This window comes from Chelonia mydas, chromosome 15 (genome assembly GCF_015237465.2).
Source record: "Chelonia mydas isolate rCheMyd1 chromosome 15, rCheMyd1.pri.v2, whole genome shotgun sequence".
Taxonomy (NCBI): Eukaryota; Metazoa; Chordata; order Testudines; family Cheloniidae; genus Chelonia; species Chelonia mydas.
This window is the reverse complement of record NC_057856.1, coordinates 24922748-24940253: the sequence shown is the minus strand read 5'-3', so window position 1 is coordinate 24940253 and position 17506 is coordinate 24922748. Positions and strand designations below refer to the sequence as shown.

The window sequence follows — 17506 nt, the reverse complement described above, 5'->3', positions numbered from 1 at the left end:
CGGGCTGGGGCAGGGGGTTGGGGTGCATGGGGGGTGAGGACTCTGGCTGGGGGTGTGGGCTCTGGGATGGGGTTGGGGATAAGGGGTTTGAGGTGCAAGAGGGGGCTCAGGGAAGCTGTTGGGGGGGCTCTGGAAGGGAGTTGGGTGCAGGAGGGGACTTCAGACTGGGGCACGAGGTTGGGGTATGAGAGGGGGTTCAGGATGCAGGGCCCTGGTGGCATGTACCGCAGCTCCCAAGAAGCGGCTGCCAAGTCCCTGCAGTCCCAGTCCCTAGGCTCATGGGTGGCCAGAGAGGCTCCGTGCACTGCCCTTGCGCCCGCAGATGCTGCCCCTGCAGCTCCCATTGGTCGCAGTTCCTGACCAATGGGAGCTGCGGAGCCAACACTAGGAGCAGGGGCAGCGGGTGGAGCCTCCCTGGCTGCCCATGTGCCTAGGGGCCACAAGGAGCTGGCGGCTGCTTCTGGGAGCCGCACAGAGCTAGGGTGGGCAGGGGCCTCCTGCTGCTGACCGGAGCAGCCAGGGTCCCTTTTCGACTGGGCATTCTGGTCAAAAACCGGATGCCCGGCAACCCTACTCAGAAGCATACTTGTAAAGATAGTGTAGTATTTTTTGTTACAAATTCTTAGTGATATGAGATCTTACTACAGGGATGCCTCTGCTATTAAACCTTTACTGAAAAGTGGGAAGAAAATGTTATTTTGTGACTTATAAAATGTGTGGATTAACTGTTTTGGTTTCTTACTCTTGACTAATTCAAATGAACTATCAGTTTCAATTTATTTTGGAGTCTTCATCTTAAGTACCCTGCTTTTAATTAGAAAAGCTATTTCAGCTCTTACTATAAAAGCATGTAAAATATGATTGTAAACATCTCCCCTGCTATTCTGCTAATACGTGAAAGATCTCTAAATGTTTGGCTCCATTTATTTTGTCTATTATGAAGCATCATCCATACATTGTGGTTTGGGACTTAATCAAAATAAGCAACCTGAATGTTTAAACAAAATGTCCCATACTGCCAGTATCACAGTTTTAGTAAGACAAGCACGGCTAACAGTTGTTTTGTTTTGGGAAAAGATTTTATTTGTTGATATTTTGAGTAATTAACAATAAGAAATTACGATTATATTGTCTTGACACAGATAGACCCATATCTCAATACAAAATTAACATTTTAAGCAACATTGTATATTTACCATATCAAGTTATACCGTTAATATTTTCTTCCCGTCACCCCAAACCTACTTAAACACAACCTTAGCATGGTTCATATGTATATGTGTAATCATTCCTATTACTTTTTTGGGGGGGGGGGAGCTGAATGTTTTTTTGGGGGGCAAGTCTCAAGAAAATACAAAGGAAAGCTAATGGAGGAAGGGGGAGGAGATGTAATTCAGTTATTATCCTCTGCATATATTCTTCTTGACTATCCTCAAAATATAGGATTGTCTCTCTCTCAAAGCATATCAATGATTTAATTATTTCTATTGTTTTCCTGTGCAAGGCATACTACTACTTTTATCTGGGTTTTTTTGAGAATTTGTCTGGGACTGTTCTCACATAATTTAAACCTTCCTTTATAAGATATTCTGTTAATAGTTTTTCCAGTGATCTAAAGTAGCAATCGTTGCCCGATGTCCACAAATTTAAGATTTTTTTTTTTGCTATAAAGAGCAAGAATAGGAGTAACTTCTTTATTCCTTGTTTGAATCATTTTAACGGTCCAACTCCCAGTATACGTCTTTAAGTCCTGTTCAAGTTCTATCTCTGTTTTTTTTATTTCTTTCAAGATGATTTTCTACATTTATTTTTTACTATCCAACAGCTGCATATTGTGTGTGAAAGAGGGTCTGGTTGTTTTGCATTTCATACAAATATCTGGGGAAATACTATGTATTTTATTATATAGAGATGGAGAAATATACATTGTGTAAACTAAAAAGTACTGAATTTGCACTACTTGGTTAGTATTAGAGACAATATTTATCATCTGCATTATCTCATTCTATTATTTTACTGTTGTTTCAGATTTAGTCTGCACTCCATGACAATAGCTTTATGTGATTTGTTCTTTAAAAACATAATCATGAGATTATACATTCTAGACATAATCTTGATCGCTGAAATTTGAAGACCACATATACAATTGTAAAATACAGATAGTTTTGTCTGTTCCTTTCTTCTCTGAAAGTATTTTTAATAAATAAAAGATAAGCAATCTGTGTAAACTCATATTGTGCATACTTTTCTTTTTTTAATATATCAGCTACATCTGTTTGTTTGAAGGGTTGTCCATGCCTAAATAAATCCTTCCATTTATCATAGTAATATTTGCCCCAACATCATTCAGCTGGGGTTTGAAAGCAAACTTTTTTTTTTGTAATGTTGATATTACCGAGATTTGCTCTTTTTGTTTGGTTTTATGCCTCATGTATGCCAATTAGTAAGTGCAATTTTAAGTAGCAAGTGGTATTTCTGGGTGCCAGAATAATGGGATATGATCCAGCTGAGCACCTAATTATATAATGAGATTCAGTTTGTCAGTGTCTGTTGCATCTGTATCCATGATGTACTCTCAGTATTAGAGAGCCATTCCAGTACCTGTCTAATTTGTGCTTCCTTATAGTATCTCTTGAAGTTTCATAATGCCAGGCCTCCCATTTCAACTGGACATTCCAGCCATTCCATTTTGATACTTGGATTCTGATTTGACCATAAGAATCTCTGAATAAGTTTGTTTAATTTCTTCAAGATTTTTTTCAGAGATGTAAAGGGAATAATGGAAAAAGGATACAAGACCTGGGCAGGATATGAATTTTAAGTACATGAAATCTACCTACCAAAGTCTTTGGTAATAATACTCAACTTTCTAGGTCATTGTAAGTAATTGTCATTAATGGCTCAATATTTAATTTAAACAGCTCCCCCACTTTAGTGATACATTAATGCCTAAATATATAATGTCATTACCCACTGCTTTCCATGGGTATATATCATTTATTGGGATCATATGAAGCCAAGGTGTAGTACTGCTGATGTAGAGTAGTTTAATCTGTATCCCAATTCCTGACCAAAATCTTTAATTATTTCATGTAATACTGGCCTACTGTCATTTATGACTTGTAAAAAAAGCATAAGGTCATTCGTATATAATGAAACTTTGTTTTCTATTCCCAATACACTTATTCCCTGCATTTCTGCAGTGTCCTTGATCTTTTCTTCTAATGGTTCAATAATTAAATCAAATAATAAGGGTGGTAAAGCACACCCTTGTCTTGTTCCACTTTATAATGGTATTGGCTCAGCTTTTGTGATCTTTCCCCAAATACATGCTATAGGATTTTGGTAGATTATTTTAATCCACTTCTGAAAGTGTTCCCCAAAACCGTATGTCTCCAACATTCTAAATAAAGGACACTGGTCATAGTTGGGTCAGAAATGCAATTAAGTGCATTTCAGAATTTATTCAGGGTAAGAAATATTATTAAAATAATCTTTTCAACTTTGACAAGGCTAACCTTGTAGGTACTTGAAACACGTAATTAGATAAGATAAAGAACTGTAGGGCATAATCTGTGAAGAAAGAAGTGGTTTGGGACTATTTAGAAAAGCTGGACGAGCACAAGTCCATGGGGCCGGATGCGCTGCATCCAAGAGTGCTAAAGGAGCTGGCGGATGTGATTGTAGAGCCATTGGCCATTACCTTTGAAAACTCATGGCGATCGGGGGAGGTCCCGGACAACTTGAAAAAGGCTAATGTAGTGCCCATCTTTAAAAAAGGGAAGAAGGAGGATCCTGGGAATTACAGGCCAGTCAGCCTCACCTCAGTCCCTGGAAAAATCATGGAACAGGTCCTCAAGGAATCAATTCTGAAGCACTTAGAGGAGAGGAAAGTGATCAGGAACAGTCAGCATGGATTCACCAAGGGCAAGTCATGCCTGACTAATCTAATTGCCTTCCATGACGAGATAACTGGCTCTGTGGATGAGGGAAAAGCAGTGGACGTGTTATTCCTTGACTTTAGCAAAGCTTCTGACACGGTCTCCCACAGTATTCTTGCCAGCAAGTTAAAGAAGTATGGGCTGGATGAATAGACTATAAGGTGGATAGAAAGCTGGCTAGATTGTCGGGCTCAACGGGTAGTGATCAATGGCTCCATGTCTAGCTGGTAGCCGGTATCAAGTGGAGTGCTCCAAGGGTCGGTCCTCACGCCAGTTTTGTTCAATATCTTCATAAATGATCTGGAGGATGGTGTGGATTGCACCCTCAGCAAGTTTGCAGATAACACTAAACTGGGAGGAGAGGTAGATACGCTGGAGGGTAGGGATAGGATACAGAGGGCCCTAGACAAATTCGAGGCTTGGGCCAAAAGAAATCTGATGAGGTTCAACAAGGAGAAGTGCAGAGTCCTGCACTTAGGAGGAAGAATCCCATGCATTGCTACAGACTAGGGACCGAATGGCTAGGCAGCAGTTCTGCAGAAAAGGACCTAGGGGTTAGAGTGGACGAGAAGCTGGATATGAGTAAACAGCGTGCCGTTGTTGCCAAGAAGGCCAATGGCATTTTGGGATGTATAAGTAGGGGCATTGCCAGCAGATCGAGGGACGTGATCGTTCCCCTCTATTCGACATTGGTGAGGCCTCATCTGGAGTACTGTTTCCAGTTTTGGGCCCCACACTACAAGAAGGATGTGGAAAAATTGGAAAATGTCCAGTGGAGGGCAACAAAAATGATTAGGGGACTGGAACACATGACTTATGAGGAGAGGCTGAGGGAACTGGGATTGTTTAGTCTGCGGAAGAGAAGAATGAGGGGAGATTTGATAGCTGCTTTCAACTACCTGAAAGGGGGTTCCAAAGAGGATGGATCTCGACTGTTCTCAGTGGCAGCTGATGACAGAACGAGGAGTAATGGTCTCAAGTTGCAGTGGGGGAGGTTTAGGTTGGATATTAGGAAAAACTTTTTCACTAGGAGGGCAGTGAAACACTGGAATGCGTTACCTATGGAGGTGGTGGAATCTCCTTCCTTAGAAGTTTTTAAGGTCAGGCTTGACAAAGCCCTGGCTGGGATGATTTAGTTGGGGATTGGTCCTGCTTTGAGCAGGGGGTTGGACTAGATGACCGCCTGAGGTCCCTTCCAACCCTGATATTCTATGATTCTATGATCTTGCCCTCAAAAGGAATGAACTCAATGATTGAATAGGCAGTTTCCATATCTTACTGCTATGATACAGCAGTGATTTAAGAATTATGGCCTGATCCTGCTGCACTAATATACCTCAAACTCTTAATGACCTCTGTGGGAATTTTTCCTGCATTGAGTCCTGCAACTGGCAGTAGATCCAAGAAAATCATCTGTCTGTGATTGAAATGAACATGGTCACCTCTGAAAACAAGACAAAACAAACAAATCATCCCACGCAAACAAACATTTTATTGATGCCAACAACAACAAAGTATAATTCCAAAGCTATCATCTAAGGGACACTACTTTAGCTCTAATCCCAGCTCTGATGCTAATTTGCTATGTGATTTTAGACATCATGAAACCGCTCTGTATCTCAGTTTCCCCTTCTGTAACATGTAATAATACCTTTCATGCCTAATGTATAGGTGTGTTGTGGGGTTTAATCAATGTTTGCGAAGCACTTTGAGATCCTTGGATGGAAGGTACAACCGTATAAGTATCATACAGACAAGTAAAACTGAATTATGTGAGGATATAAAGTCACCTCCTTTCAGAGACTGAAATTGCTCCACTCCTGAGATACTTTGCTTCTGTCTTCAAAAAATCAGGAGCTATTAATAAGTTGCTCCATACTCTGATGTTCATTTCGTGTGAAATTATCTGCTCTCTCTAGAGTGGGGTGGGGGGAAGTATTTGTTCATGCTTTGTGTGTATAAAAAGATCTTCTACACTTTCCACAGTATGCATCTGATGAAGTGAGCTGTAGCTCACGAAAGCTTATGCTCAAATAAATTGGTTAGTCTCTAAGGTGCCACAAGTACTCCTTTTCTTTTTGCTCTCTCTATGTGCTTGAAGTTCCATTAATTTAGGGAGAACAGATTACTAGAGTCAAGATTCACTGTGCAAATTTAATATGGGAATTTACCTGTATTGCTTAGCTCTCTCTTAAATTAGAAATCATTTTGTTACAGCATTGTTCAAAAGTGGGTTTGGCAAAGCCTCATCTAGTCTTAGTGCCCAATATGTATTTCAGCATGTTCTCCTAAAATGCAGAAAATCCTAATTCATGATCAAGACAGTAATTTAGACAGTTATAATGTTCCTTTTGTTAATAAATGAAGGTTTTGAGCTCACTGTGCCCTTACTTCATTTCAATCATCATAATTAATGATGATGTTATTCCATATGTTAAATGCTGTCTCTCTCTTTGTCCATAGGTCCTGATTCTGCAAAGACAACAATGAAGTCAATGGGATTCTGCACACGCACAGGGGTCTATACAGTTCTCTTTGCAGGATCAGGGCCATACTTTGTCCAACCATTCTGTTGGCTAGTCCAAACCATTTGTGATGTGGGATCATGCTGTTTTGCTGAACAGATTTAAGGAGATTGATGTTATTTTATGGTGTTTGGGTTTGTTCCCGAGCTATCTGTCACAACATAAACCATGGTAAATTGGATGGTTTTACTTCCCAGCCAAGTTATACTTAAAAGAGTTCTGCATGAATCTATTTTAAAAGTTACTACTTAAAGGAGTCCTACATGAATGTGTTTTAATTTCACTTTTATACTCCATTTAAATTTACCTTATCAACATGTTGCAGGGAGCTGGAAGCTCCTCCATTCATTCAGCTTTTTTTTTTTTGTTATTCTGTAGGTACTTGTAGCCTGAGCCTGAAACTCTGACTAATAAAGCTAGCTCAGCTGACTTCAGATGAACTACTCTGGTGAATAAGGAACAGTCAAGAAAGAGATATAGCATGAGTCTTACTTGTCATTAGTTGCAAGTGAGCTGTAGCAGAACTTTAACTACATGCAGCAAATATTCTTATTAACTGGTTACAAAATGCAAGTGAAACAAGGCTTATGAGTTTTAGCTGAAATAATACATGTGATGTTGACACACACATCTTACCTCAGATGATGGTTAATCACAATGGTTCTTTGGCAAGTCTCGGCTTATGAACATTTGGGTAGATGGCCCAACTGTACTCTAGCTTTAAAAACTCTTCTGTTGGTTTGGTGCAACAACAACAAAAATTAAATCAAACATGACTCTTTGTTTCTGTGACTGGCAGTGTTGATTATTTTCCTCCCATATTAACATTGAAAAGTGTACACAAAAGAGGACCCTGTTAACAAATGGAAAGCACCCACCCTCTGACTAGAAACATACATATGTGATGCAATATCATATGTATATCCATCACATTTTAATGCAGTGCCTGAGATATCTAATTTTACATTTCTATTCTCTCTATAGTTCCCCATTGCTTAATTTTCTTGCTCAACTAGTCCTATTTCTAGTGGCCTTATAATACTTTTTATTTATGTAGCACCTTTCATTTAAGAATCTCAAAGTGCTTTTTATCAGCATAAATCCTAGTAAAGTAAGTAAACATTGTCTCAGTTTTGGTGAGTAGTATCATTAATTAGTATATGTTATTCAGCTTTAGAGCTCACTTTTGTCAAATTCAGACCCTGCAGTTTCTGCTTCCTGATCACGGCAGGAAAAGTGGCTGTAAAGGATTGTCTTAAGCACAAACCAAACAACACAGAACAAATATTTTTTGCAGCGTTGTTGTAGCCACGTTGGGGCTGAGATACTTGAGAGACAAGGTGGGTGAGGGAATAGCTTTTAGTGACCCGACAGCTGTGTGAAAGAGACAAGCTTTCAGGTGACACAGAGCTCTTCTTCGGGTCCTGTACCCCTGTGTAGCTCGAAAACGTGTCTCTTTCACCAACACAAGTTGGTCCAATAAAAGAAATAATAATGACAGGTAAGGGGAAATATTTACTTGACTGGACAAATGCTAGGTCCGCCTTCCCATGGGAGTGTTTGTCAGCACAGATCACAGTCTGGGGGACCCTATCGGGCATTTCCAGAGGACGGGTGCAGTAGAAGAACCAGGTCAGAGAGAGCGGAGCCCGTGTTATGCCTGGCTTTGCTGGCAGCCTTGGCAATTCTTCACCGCAGTGATCCCAACCCGGTGAACTCACCACTGTGCCCGTAACGAGCCCAGCTCGGGGTAACCCGTGACAGGAACCTGCAGCTGCTGCAACCTGCTCCATGGTGGGCTCTGGCTACCTGAACTCCCCTCTGTGTCTTAACGGCCCCCTCCCGGCCCGGCCCCTCTCGCACTGGCCTCAGTGGTTCCCCCCCGGGAGGCTCCTGCCCCGTCCCGCGGGGCCCCTTTGTGCCCTGACATCCCCATCCGGGTCTCACAGATCCCTGATCCGGACTCGCTCCTCACAGGCCTCTGACGGGCCCTATCTCATGTCGCTGCGCGGATTGTCCCCTTCCGGCCCCCGGCCGTTGCCCACGCGGCGCGGATTGGCCCTGTCGGGTACCGTACCGCCCCCTGCGCAGCGCGGATTCCCGTTGCCTCCCCCCAAAGTCTGCGCCTCACGGATTGGCACCGCCCACCCTGGCATGTCCCTCGGTGGCCACCGTAGCGCAGCCAGTACGTGGCAGTGGGTCTGTCCTGGCCTATGAGCGGCGGCCCCGTGCCCCGGAAGGGGCGGGGTGTGAGCAGGAAGAGCCCCCCTTCTGCCGCGCCGCTCGGTCCCTCTTGGCTCCGCCATGTCGCCGGTGAGGGCGGTGCTGGCGCTGCTGGCCGCGCTCTCAGCCCCGGCTGCCGGCTACTTCGTGAGCATCGACGCGCACGCGGAGGAGTGTTTCCTGGAGCGGGTCCCGTCTGGCACCAAGATGGGGCTCATCTTCGAGGTGGCCGAGGGGGGCTTCCTGGACATCGACGTGGAGGTGAGGCGGGGGAGGGCGGGCAGGCCGGGGGCGGGTAAAGAGAGGGCGGGAACCGGGGGTCTCGGCCCCGTGAGGAGGGAGGGAACGAGAGCGGGACGTGGGGAGCGGATCTGCAGGGAGAGCTGGGGCTGTGGACTGACCTTGCCGGGGGGAGTGGGGAGGAGGGTAGGCCGAGGCAGGCCATGCCATGGAGGGGGTGATCCGTGCTGTAGGTGAGAGCGATGGGCTCTCATCATGGCTGGCGGGCAGGGGCGGCGTTTTTGGCCATTGCCTTGAGCTTGTGGGGCTGTTGGTTGCTAAAGTGTAAGGGGGGCTAGCCATGGCTGGGGGCGGGGGGGGGGGGCGGCGCAGCTGTTCAGGTGGGATGAGGGTTCAGCTTCTGGTATTGGCTCACCCCAGGGCGCATGGAATGTCCTGAGCAGAGCCCAGCCCAGCTTCCCATCTGCCCATGCTGAAGAGAGGATGATAAACTAATGCCTTGATGAGGCAAAGCGAAGCTTTTTAGCATCTGGGAGCAGAGCTGTGTCAGGCTCTATCTTATCAAGGGTAAAAGCAGGATCCTTTAAGGGCCAGGGCAGTGTATGGATGTGCTCTATTGTGGTGTGAGGGGATTCTGAGTGTAACCATTGGGTGGGGGGTAGGTAGGTGAGAGCAAGGATGTGAAGCTACTGACAGCCTGGGGGGGGGGGGGGGGGGGGGGATGGAAGAGATTTTGCACCCTGAGCAGTTAGTAGGCTAATGGCTAGTAATGGGGAGAGCTCAGAGCTATGAAGGTAGGGAGAGTGATGATGGGAGTTGCCCTGGTGGAGATAAATCCGAAGACAGATATGTGTTAATCACAATTGGCTGGAATGTTCATATAGCTCTCTCTTTGGTCATTTGCATTTCTTTATATGCCAGGCTTACCTGCCAAATTTCTATTGGCAGAAGCACTATCACGCTCATGCTAGGTCATGGTCTCTGCTGCTGGTAACTTGAGATGTCCAAATTCCCCCAGAAGAGGCTAAATTACATCTGCAGATCAAGTTGCCCAAGGCCAACAGCTTTCTATTGTCAACATAACTGCAGAAAGCACCTGGAAAAGGCACTACTATGTCTAGTAACTGCACTTTCAAAACCACCCTCTTAAAATCTTCCTTCCTTTCTCTATCCCACATCCTCTTTTGAAAGCTTTCAAAATAAGCAGGGGATGTGGTAGGGGATGTTTCTTACAGAATAGTGCTGATTAATTTGGGGGGCCCACAGCAGTTTACTAGTTTTGATGCATGAATTTGGACTTAACTTAGTTGGATTTGACTGACATATTATGAATCGTGGGCTGTTAATTTTTTTAACACCTTCCCCCCCTTGCCCTCCCCCCAAAGAAATCCAGGTCGGTAGGAGAATAATGTACACACTTCATCTCAAAGAATCCCAAAGACACTTCAGTCTACAAGTGGAATCTCTTCACCAACCACAGATGCAGTCAGCTTTGAAGTGGAACATGGCAAATATTAGGCTTATCTTGAGCACTTTCACAAGAGGATGTGAGATATAATAAAGAAGGACAATACTGAGGGTGATTTTGTAAGTGGAATGACTAGATGTAGCAATACCTCTTTTTGGTGCTTTTTGCAGTTATGCAGTGACATTATACAATAGGTAGGAGAGGTACTGAGGAAAACTATTAAATGCAGTTTAAACTCACAATATCTAGGACAGCAGAATGTAATGAAACAAGGCCAAGATGCAAGTTTCAACACTCGACTTTTGGCAAAAAAGAGCCTTAACATCTTAATGACCGCAAGTTGTCAGTACATTGGTTCAGTCATATCCTAAAAATGGCACCTGCAGCAGCACAGAATCGTATACTTAAAAACAATAGTGATTTGTCAAAACAAGTAAGTTGGTTTCTCATTTACTTTCCTGACAGAAATGGAGGTTAGGGTTCTGTGTTTATCTTATGTTTACTTTTGGATGCTAATGTTCGTTTTGACCGTTGAAAGATAATGCAAGTCTTGGCAGTTAAAAAGCCATTTGCATCACGTTAAAGAGGTGTTTTCTGAAAGGTTCTAATGCAGGTAGAAAAATGTCATACTGCTTTTTGGTTGTGGGAGGTAAGAGATTATATAGATTCTGTTGGTATTGCATATCAATTGTAGGAGTGCTGTGTCCAGATAGAATATCATGAGTTTAGTTTAAATTTGCTTTTTCTAAATGCATGATTTCAAGACACACACACAGAGTAGTGAAATTTTCTTTTTTGCCCCCAGATTACAGGGCCTGATAATAAAGGGATTTATAAAGGAGACCGAGAGTCCAGTGGAAAATACACATTTGCTGCTCATATGGATGGAACTTACAAGTTTTGCTTTAGCAACAGAATGTCCACCATGACTCCTAAGATAGTGATGTTCACTATTGATATTGGAGAAGCTCCAAAAGGGCAAGACATGGAGACAGAAGGTGAGAAGAACTTCTGGAAGGAAAATGGTTCTGATTTGTGACCTTGAAACACTAATCTTAGAAGCTTTTCTCTGCACACATCCTTCCGAAGTACTGTACAAGAAATCTCAGAATTCGTATCTCATTTAGTCGCTTTAGTTTGTCATTTTCTTGAGCAGCTACAACTGGGTCTAAATATTTTTAGACACTACTATACAACATAATGCAAAATGACTGGGAATCACTCTGCTGCCTGCAGGCACTAATGCTTTCATTCTTTAGTCTTTTCCTAAGTTTCACACTTCCAGTTCAGGTGTTCAGCGCTGTGTAGATTACTACATGCATTAATTGAATTCTTTGATAAGTGTGCTAATATGTAATTTTCTCCTAGCCATGTAAATTACTGGTTTATCTGCAGCTTTTTGTCCTGTACTCGTGTTCATCTCTTACACTTTTCCCTAGGTGGTGGAGATACCTGGGATGGTATGTGTACTGCTTTTTGAAAGCTCATTAGCATCTTGTCTTTTGCATATGTTTATTTACTAACATCTAACTTGTGCTTTTCCTCTTCTCTAACATCTGTTTGTTAGCATGAGAATGTCTTTTTAATAAACTACACAAAATGAAGGTCTGATCTTGATCGATGCTGGTTACCTGCAGCTTCTATTGTGAGGTCTGGGTGCTTAGCATCTCTCAGGATCAGGCCCTTAAACTGTTAATGAAGATTTGTCTTCAGGGGGTTATTTATGGCTAGCAGGAGACATAATCAGGAGTTTTTGTTAAGTAGAATTCAATTTAAAATACTGAACACCTAGTAACTTTAGATATTTCATAGTTGTTGTTTTGCTTTCTGGTATTAAAGTGGGCATGGGGAATTGAGAGCATTTTGGAGGGGAATGAACCCTATTATATTCCTTGTAATATAATCTTACAGCTAATGTATAACCTGTAAGTGAAAAATTACAACAGATGTCATTTACTGTAGAATTAAATTAAGGTTTTGGGAAACGGACTGAATCATAAAATTTAGAAAATCATGCTACAGTACAGTAATTAGCAAGAAGACAGTATTACCTTTTGTCTTCTATTATAGCAGATATGTAACCCATGTGTGAAGTGAGTGCTTGACGTTTTCTTGAAATATTTAACAATTTTCTAACTGAGTTCTTATTCATAAGAGATAGTTAAAAGATTCTCTCAAGTCTGTGAATAGCACACCTATCATGCAGAATACTGACACAAGTCTAGTTTCTTCAGCTTAAGGCAGATGTTTGCCGGTAAGCAAGTATCTTTTCAGCATGTTTAAACAATCCATACAGTAGTAATCTTTGTTCTTACTAATAAGCTACCCATATTGCAGTAGCCAGCTGGTCATGAGAATGGGTGGTGTATCTTGATATCTGTAAGGTAAGGTCAGTATTGCTCAGGCAACTATAAAGTGTTTTTTTGGTGACAGAATTCATAACTCATGAGTTATTTTCTCCTTCCTAAAAGAAGTGTGGCTTTTGAACAGCCTTGTTCTTTCTCTTATCACTGAAGAAAAAGGTCCTTCATGTAGCATTTAAGGCTGCATCTAAAATATCTGTCATTTACAAGCAAAAGTAATAGTATGGTGGCTCCCAAGTATTGTCCTTAAATGTCCCATGAATTGTCCTGAACTTGTAGGTAATTCCTGCAAGATATCTGAACTGTTAGTAGCAGAGGTCAACCTCTGGAGGAGTGTCTTGAAGTTCTTGGTGCTAGAGAATTCTGATAAGTACACTTTATTAATCTAAATGTTACAGAGTTGCACATTGCTCTCAGCATTGAAGGCAGTAAACTGTATCCTACTGTCATCTGACATCCAAACTAAATACTAGCTCTCTTGCTCCCAGCATCTGGTGAGCCACCTCAAGCCATTGTTCTATGATAATCACCCGGTGTTATTTTCCTCTTCCATTATCAGGCTGCTGTCATGTCATGCCAGTACTTGGAAAGAAAGGTGTCTTCCTTCAGAACTTGTTTTATCCCATATGTCAACTACAAAGGAAGGTCACAAGAGGAGTAGCCAAACACATCTCTTCAGAAACTTATCTTGTTTAGCCAACATCACAAGTTTAAACTAAATTCTCAGTTGCTGTGCTGTTGGCAAATTAGCATTAAAGCTCTGTACTATTTAAGAGAATGTGTTTGAAGGACGTATAGTGAAGGTAATCCTAACAGGACAGGCATTAGCACAGTATTGTACTGATTTGATATGATCAGATAAATTTTGCACCCTGCTTCTCTGGAAAAGTATATATATGTTGAATGTCACTGATCTGTGTTGACTATAAAATTGGTCACCCCTGCCCTGGCCTCCAAGTTAGATACCATGGACAAGGAGGCCTACCCAAATGTAAAATAAAATTGTAAAGGAAGAAACCTGTGAACCTGACTCCGAGATTCTTAGAAATATTGTTCCCATCATTGTCAATATCAGATTTACTTATCGAATAATCTTTTCCTACAAGGTTGAAAAGTTTTCAGCTGTATAGACCACATTTTACAAAACTAACCATAGTATGGAATTAAATATAAATATTCATCCACTTTCAGGAGAAGCTGTTTTTGATATGTCAATAATACAGACTTTCTGACATCTTTTAAAATTATTCTGCAGCTCATCAGAACAAGCTAGAAGAGATGATTAATGAGTTAGCAGTGGCCATGACAGCTGTAAAGCATGAACAGGAGTACATGGAAGTTCGTGAGAGAATACACAGAGCAAGTATGTGGCTTTCTTTGACTTGCATGCTGTTTTTTCTTAAATGTTGGATATTTTGAGCTTTAGAGAAAGTATCTAGAAACTACATTTGGTTATTTGAGAATTTTAAAACTCTCAAGTCCTACTGGCATGATAGGATCTCAATGTCCTATCACTTCATTTCTTTCTTTAAACCTGGTTGTCCCTAGTGTAACTAAAAAATTCTGTTATGCAAAATGTGTATCTGCTTTGCCAGTGTAAAATTTGAAAGATAAAGCAGGAACTATTTGCAATTAGTAAATGGTATGTTCATGAATGTCTCAAGGTCAGTGATACGTTTTCTGGTGGTAGATGGATGCATTATTTCATTCATGAAATAAGTCTGGCTTGCTTTGCTGTAATTGAGCCTAATTCACCTTGTCTTCCTTATGCAGAGATAGGCCTTTGGACATTAGTGGAACTATTGCTGCTCATGTGAGGAAGGTGAACAGGGTCTAAGACGCAATCCCCACTACTTAAATAGAATTGGCAGATAGAATAAATACAGTACAAATAAAGGGAAAATCTGTTTTCCTGTGAAACACATAACTGTACGTTAGAACTTTCTGTATAGGAACTTAATTTTTAAAAAGATTCAATACATATAATTTTCCACTACTTTGGGGCTGAATTTGTAAATGTACATTAACATCAATGTCTCCTTATCCTCATGGATTCAAAATTACCTTGATAGGTTTTTCATAAAGAGAAACATAATCAAAGGCTTGGGGGAAAATGAGGCAGATTCCTGAGGGGACATCCATCAAACAAAATCCAATTATTAAATTCTTCCATTGCTGCATTTCATTACACTGGTTCTAGCAGTTGTGGTCCGTGTTTATAATTTCACATCCAGGAAGAATGTGTCTTCATGCTTTCTTCAAGCAATAATGATTACTGCAAAAGAATTGACCTAATGTTTTGTGAACTAGATATCCATATCCAGTTTCTGTCTTCCTAATAGTGTCTATTATGCTGTTTTTTTAAAGGATATAGAAGATATGATGGTATAACATTAGGCTCTAGAAGAGAGTGTTTTAAACGCAGTGGCAAACTAGTTGTCACATGACTCAAACAGTTTGCTGCTGTTACTACCAGCATTATTCTAGAATTTTACCTGAGAGTAACAGCTCATTCTTGACATGCCAGTGAACTCTTTAAATGTTTACAGTACAAATGCTTTGCAGTATGTGTAAACTAACCTGTTTTAGTGGTAGTTGGCTGTATTTTTGTTTTATCAATATTGGAAACGGTACTGACTCTGTAGAACAGTGGATTGATAGACTTGATACTGTGAAGTTAGGAAATGCAATTGTTGCACTAAAGGGGAAGAAAGCAGGGGAGTAAATCTGGAGTAAGGTACCAGGTGCGGCCATCAAACTTAGTCTGGGTTAGTAGGCATTCTCATGGAGATGGGATAGGGCATTGAAAGGTGCTGCAACTCATGACTGATCTTGAGATTGAAAGAGCTTCTGGTGTCTGAAATAATTCCAGTAGGAAAATTGCCCCTTGGATTGGAAAAATGGACATGTAACTGGCAAATTCTGCTTGGACCTTTAGACCTTATAACCCTTTTGTAGCTGTAATTTTAGAGTGATGTGTCCTGTCTGTCAGCTTTATTGACCTTTTAGAGAGTAACACAGTCATCCTAGACCACTTGGCTGTGACTGCAGAGTATGCCAGCATTCTACGGGTTGTATGGATGAATGCACAGATGTGTATAGTGCTTGCTGTCATAACCATATAGACCTTATTTAATACCTTACACCATACTTATTTAAATATTTTAGTAGTCATATACTTCTGTTTTTTCTCCAACAGTTAATGACAACACAAACAGCAGAGTGGTACTCTGGTCATTCTTTGAAGCACTTGTACTAGTTGCCATGACACTGGGACAAATCTACTACCTGAAGAGATTTTTTGAAGTCCGAAGAGTTGTTTAAGAACTTTTCCTGATGATCCCAAACACTCACTTTACTATCTACCAAACATCTTGGTCACAAAACAATATCATTTAGTTTCTAAACCCTAATTTCTGAACTATAAAACTTATTTGCTTAAGTTCCTAGTTAAAATGAAATGTTTTTATATATCTTCTGTAGCAAAAGCTGTGTTAAAATATCTAGTCACTTAATTGGCATAATTTTTTCACTTGAAATCTGCCTAGTCTTTATGCTAAGCGAGGTCTAAACAGACTGCAAATGCTATAATTCAAACGTAGTAATAAGCAATGTTACTGTCTTTTTCTAACTTTTTTTCTGTTTTCATAATTAATTGCAATTCTGTTTAGGGAAACAGTAAAAGGTCCTAAAGTGACTATTTGCATTCTTCGCACCTTTAATCCTGCAGTAGACATTATGGAATGAAAATAATCCCCTCTTCACTTTCATGTACTGCCCAGAAGGGCAAATGAAGCAGAACTTCATTCTAATATGACTGATAATGAATAGAAGACAGCTGGCATTTCCACTATAGTATGCATACTTGGTCACAAAAAAAATCCACCGTAATGATCTTAATTACATTGATTTGTTCCCTACATTCTTTTTAATTAAAAACATTGATATTAAAATACATGCTTTCCTTTTATTACCAGACAATTATGTGACTTTAGTTTCACAGGTTTATAACTATCAAAGCCAGTTGTGTGCAGTGTCTTGGTAAACAGTAGTTATTAACCTCATAGTGCTTGCAGGTCTGAAGCTCATACTGTTGGCACTATTGCAGAATGCACCAGTGTTCAGGAAATCTGGATTTCTGATGCCAAAGGGTTAATGGTTCTTGGGGTTTATTGCAATGCTATGCAGCCCTTATTTTAAGTGGTATTTTCTGCCATTATCTGGTCCTAATTAGCATAATGCTAAGTACTGGTGTGTTTTTTCTTTATTTCAGGCACATGTGGATTTCATTTTTTGTATAAACAATTACTTTATTTTCTTGGTATCTGATGCTGGGTTTAAAAAATTTAAAGACTCGTTTATGGTGTGGGTGCTGATCCAGGATTATGTTGTGACTGATGTATATTAGTTGTAATCTTTTTTTCTTTTTCTTTCTTTTTTTTTTTTTTTGGAATGGGGTGGGGTCTTTTCAAGAGGGGGGGAAGGTCTACAAGTAACACACAACCGTTTTGTACAATTAATTTAAAATTTGTTACAGGTTTTCATGTTCCAAGTAAACTTTTTCAACCTTGGGCAAACACTTGCAGCAGTTCTTCAAAAAGGGTGGCTGTTACACCTTAATGCAACTGTTGTGTGCCAATATTTTTGTGTGAAACACTTCAAAATTGAATTCTAAGATGTACATTTAAAATTGCTTGTGAATCTAAATATGACCCAGGTTCAATAAATAAACAAATTCTTAAAAAA

The 17506-nt window shown here is 40.8% G+C and overlaps 1 protein-coding gene across 2 annotated transcripts; it reads left to right on the top strand.

Annotated features, from left to right (window-relative positions):
• The first annotated feature begins 8472 nt into the window (after positions 1 to 8472).
• TMED2 (transmembrane p24 trafficking protein 2) lies at positions 8473 to 17506 on the top strand. 2 transcript variants are annotated; one of them, XM_037878826.2, is made up of 5 exons: positions 8698 to 8950; positions 11203 to 11395; positions 11837 to 11857; positions 14016 to 14123; positions 15960 to 17506. In XM_037878826.2, the coding sequence occupies exons 1-5, from the start codon at positions 8771 to 8773 to the stop codon at positions 16082 to 16084; spliced, it is 627 nt and encodes a 208-aa protein (XP_037734754.1). In that variant the 5' UTR covers positions 8698 to 8770; the 3' UTR covers positions 16085 to 17506. The 2 variants fall into 2 exon arrangements, with proteins under 2 accessions (XP_037734755.1, XP_037734754.1); XM_037878827.2 differs by lacking the exon at positions 11837 to 11857 and having other exon boundaries at positions 8473 to 8950.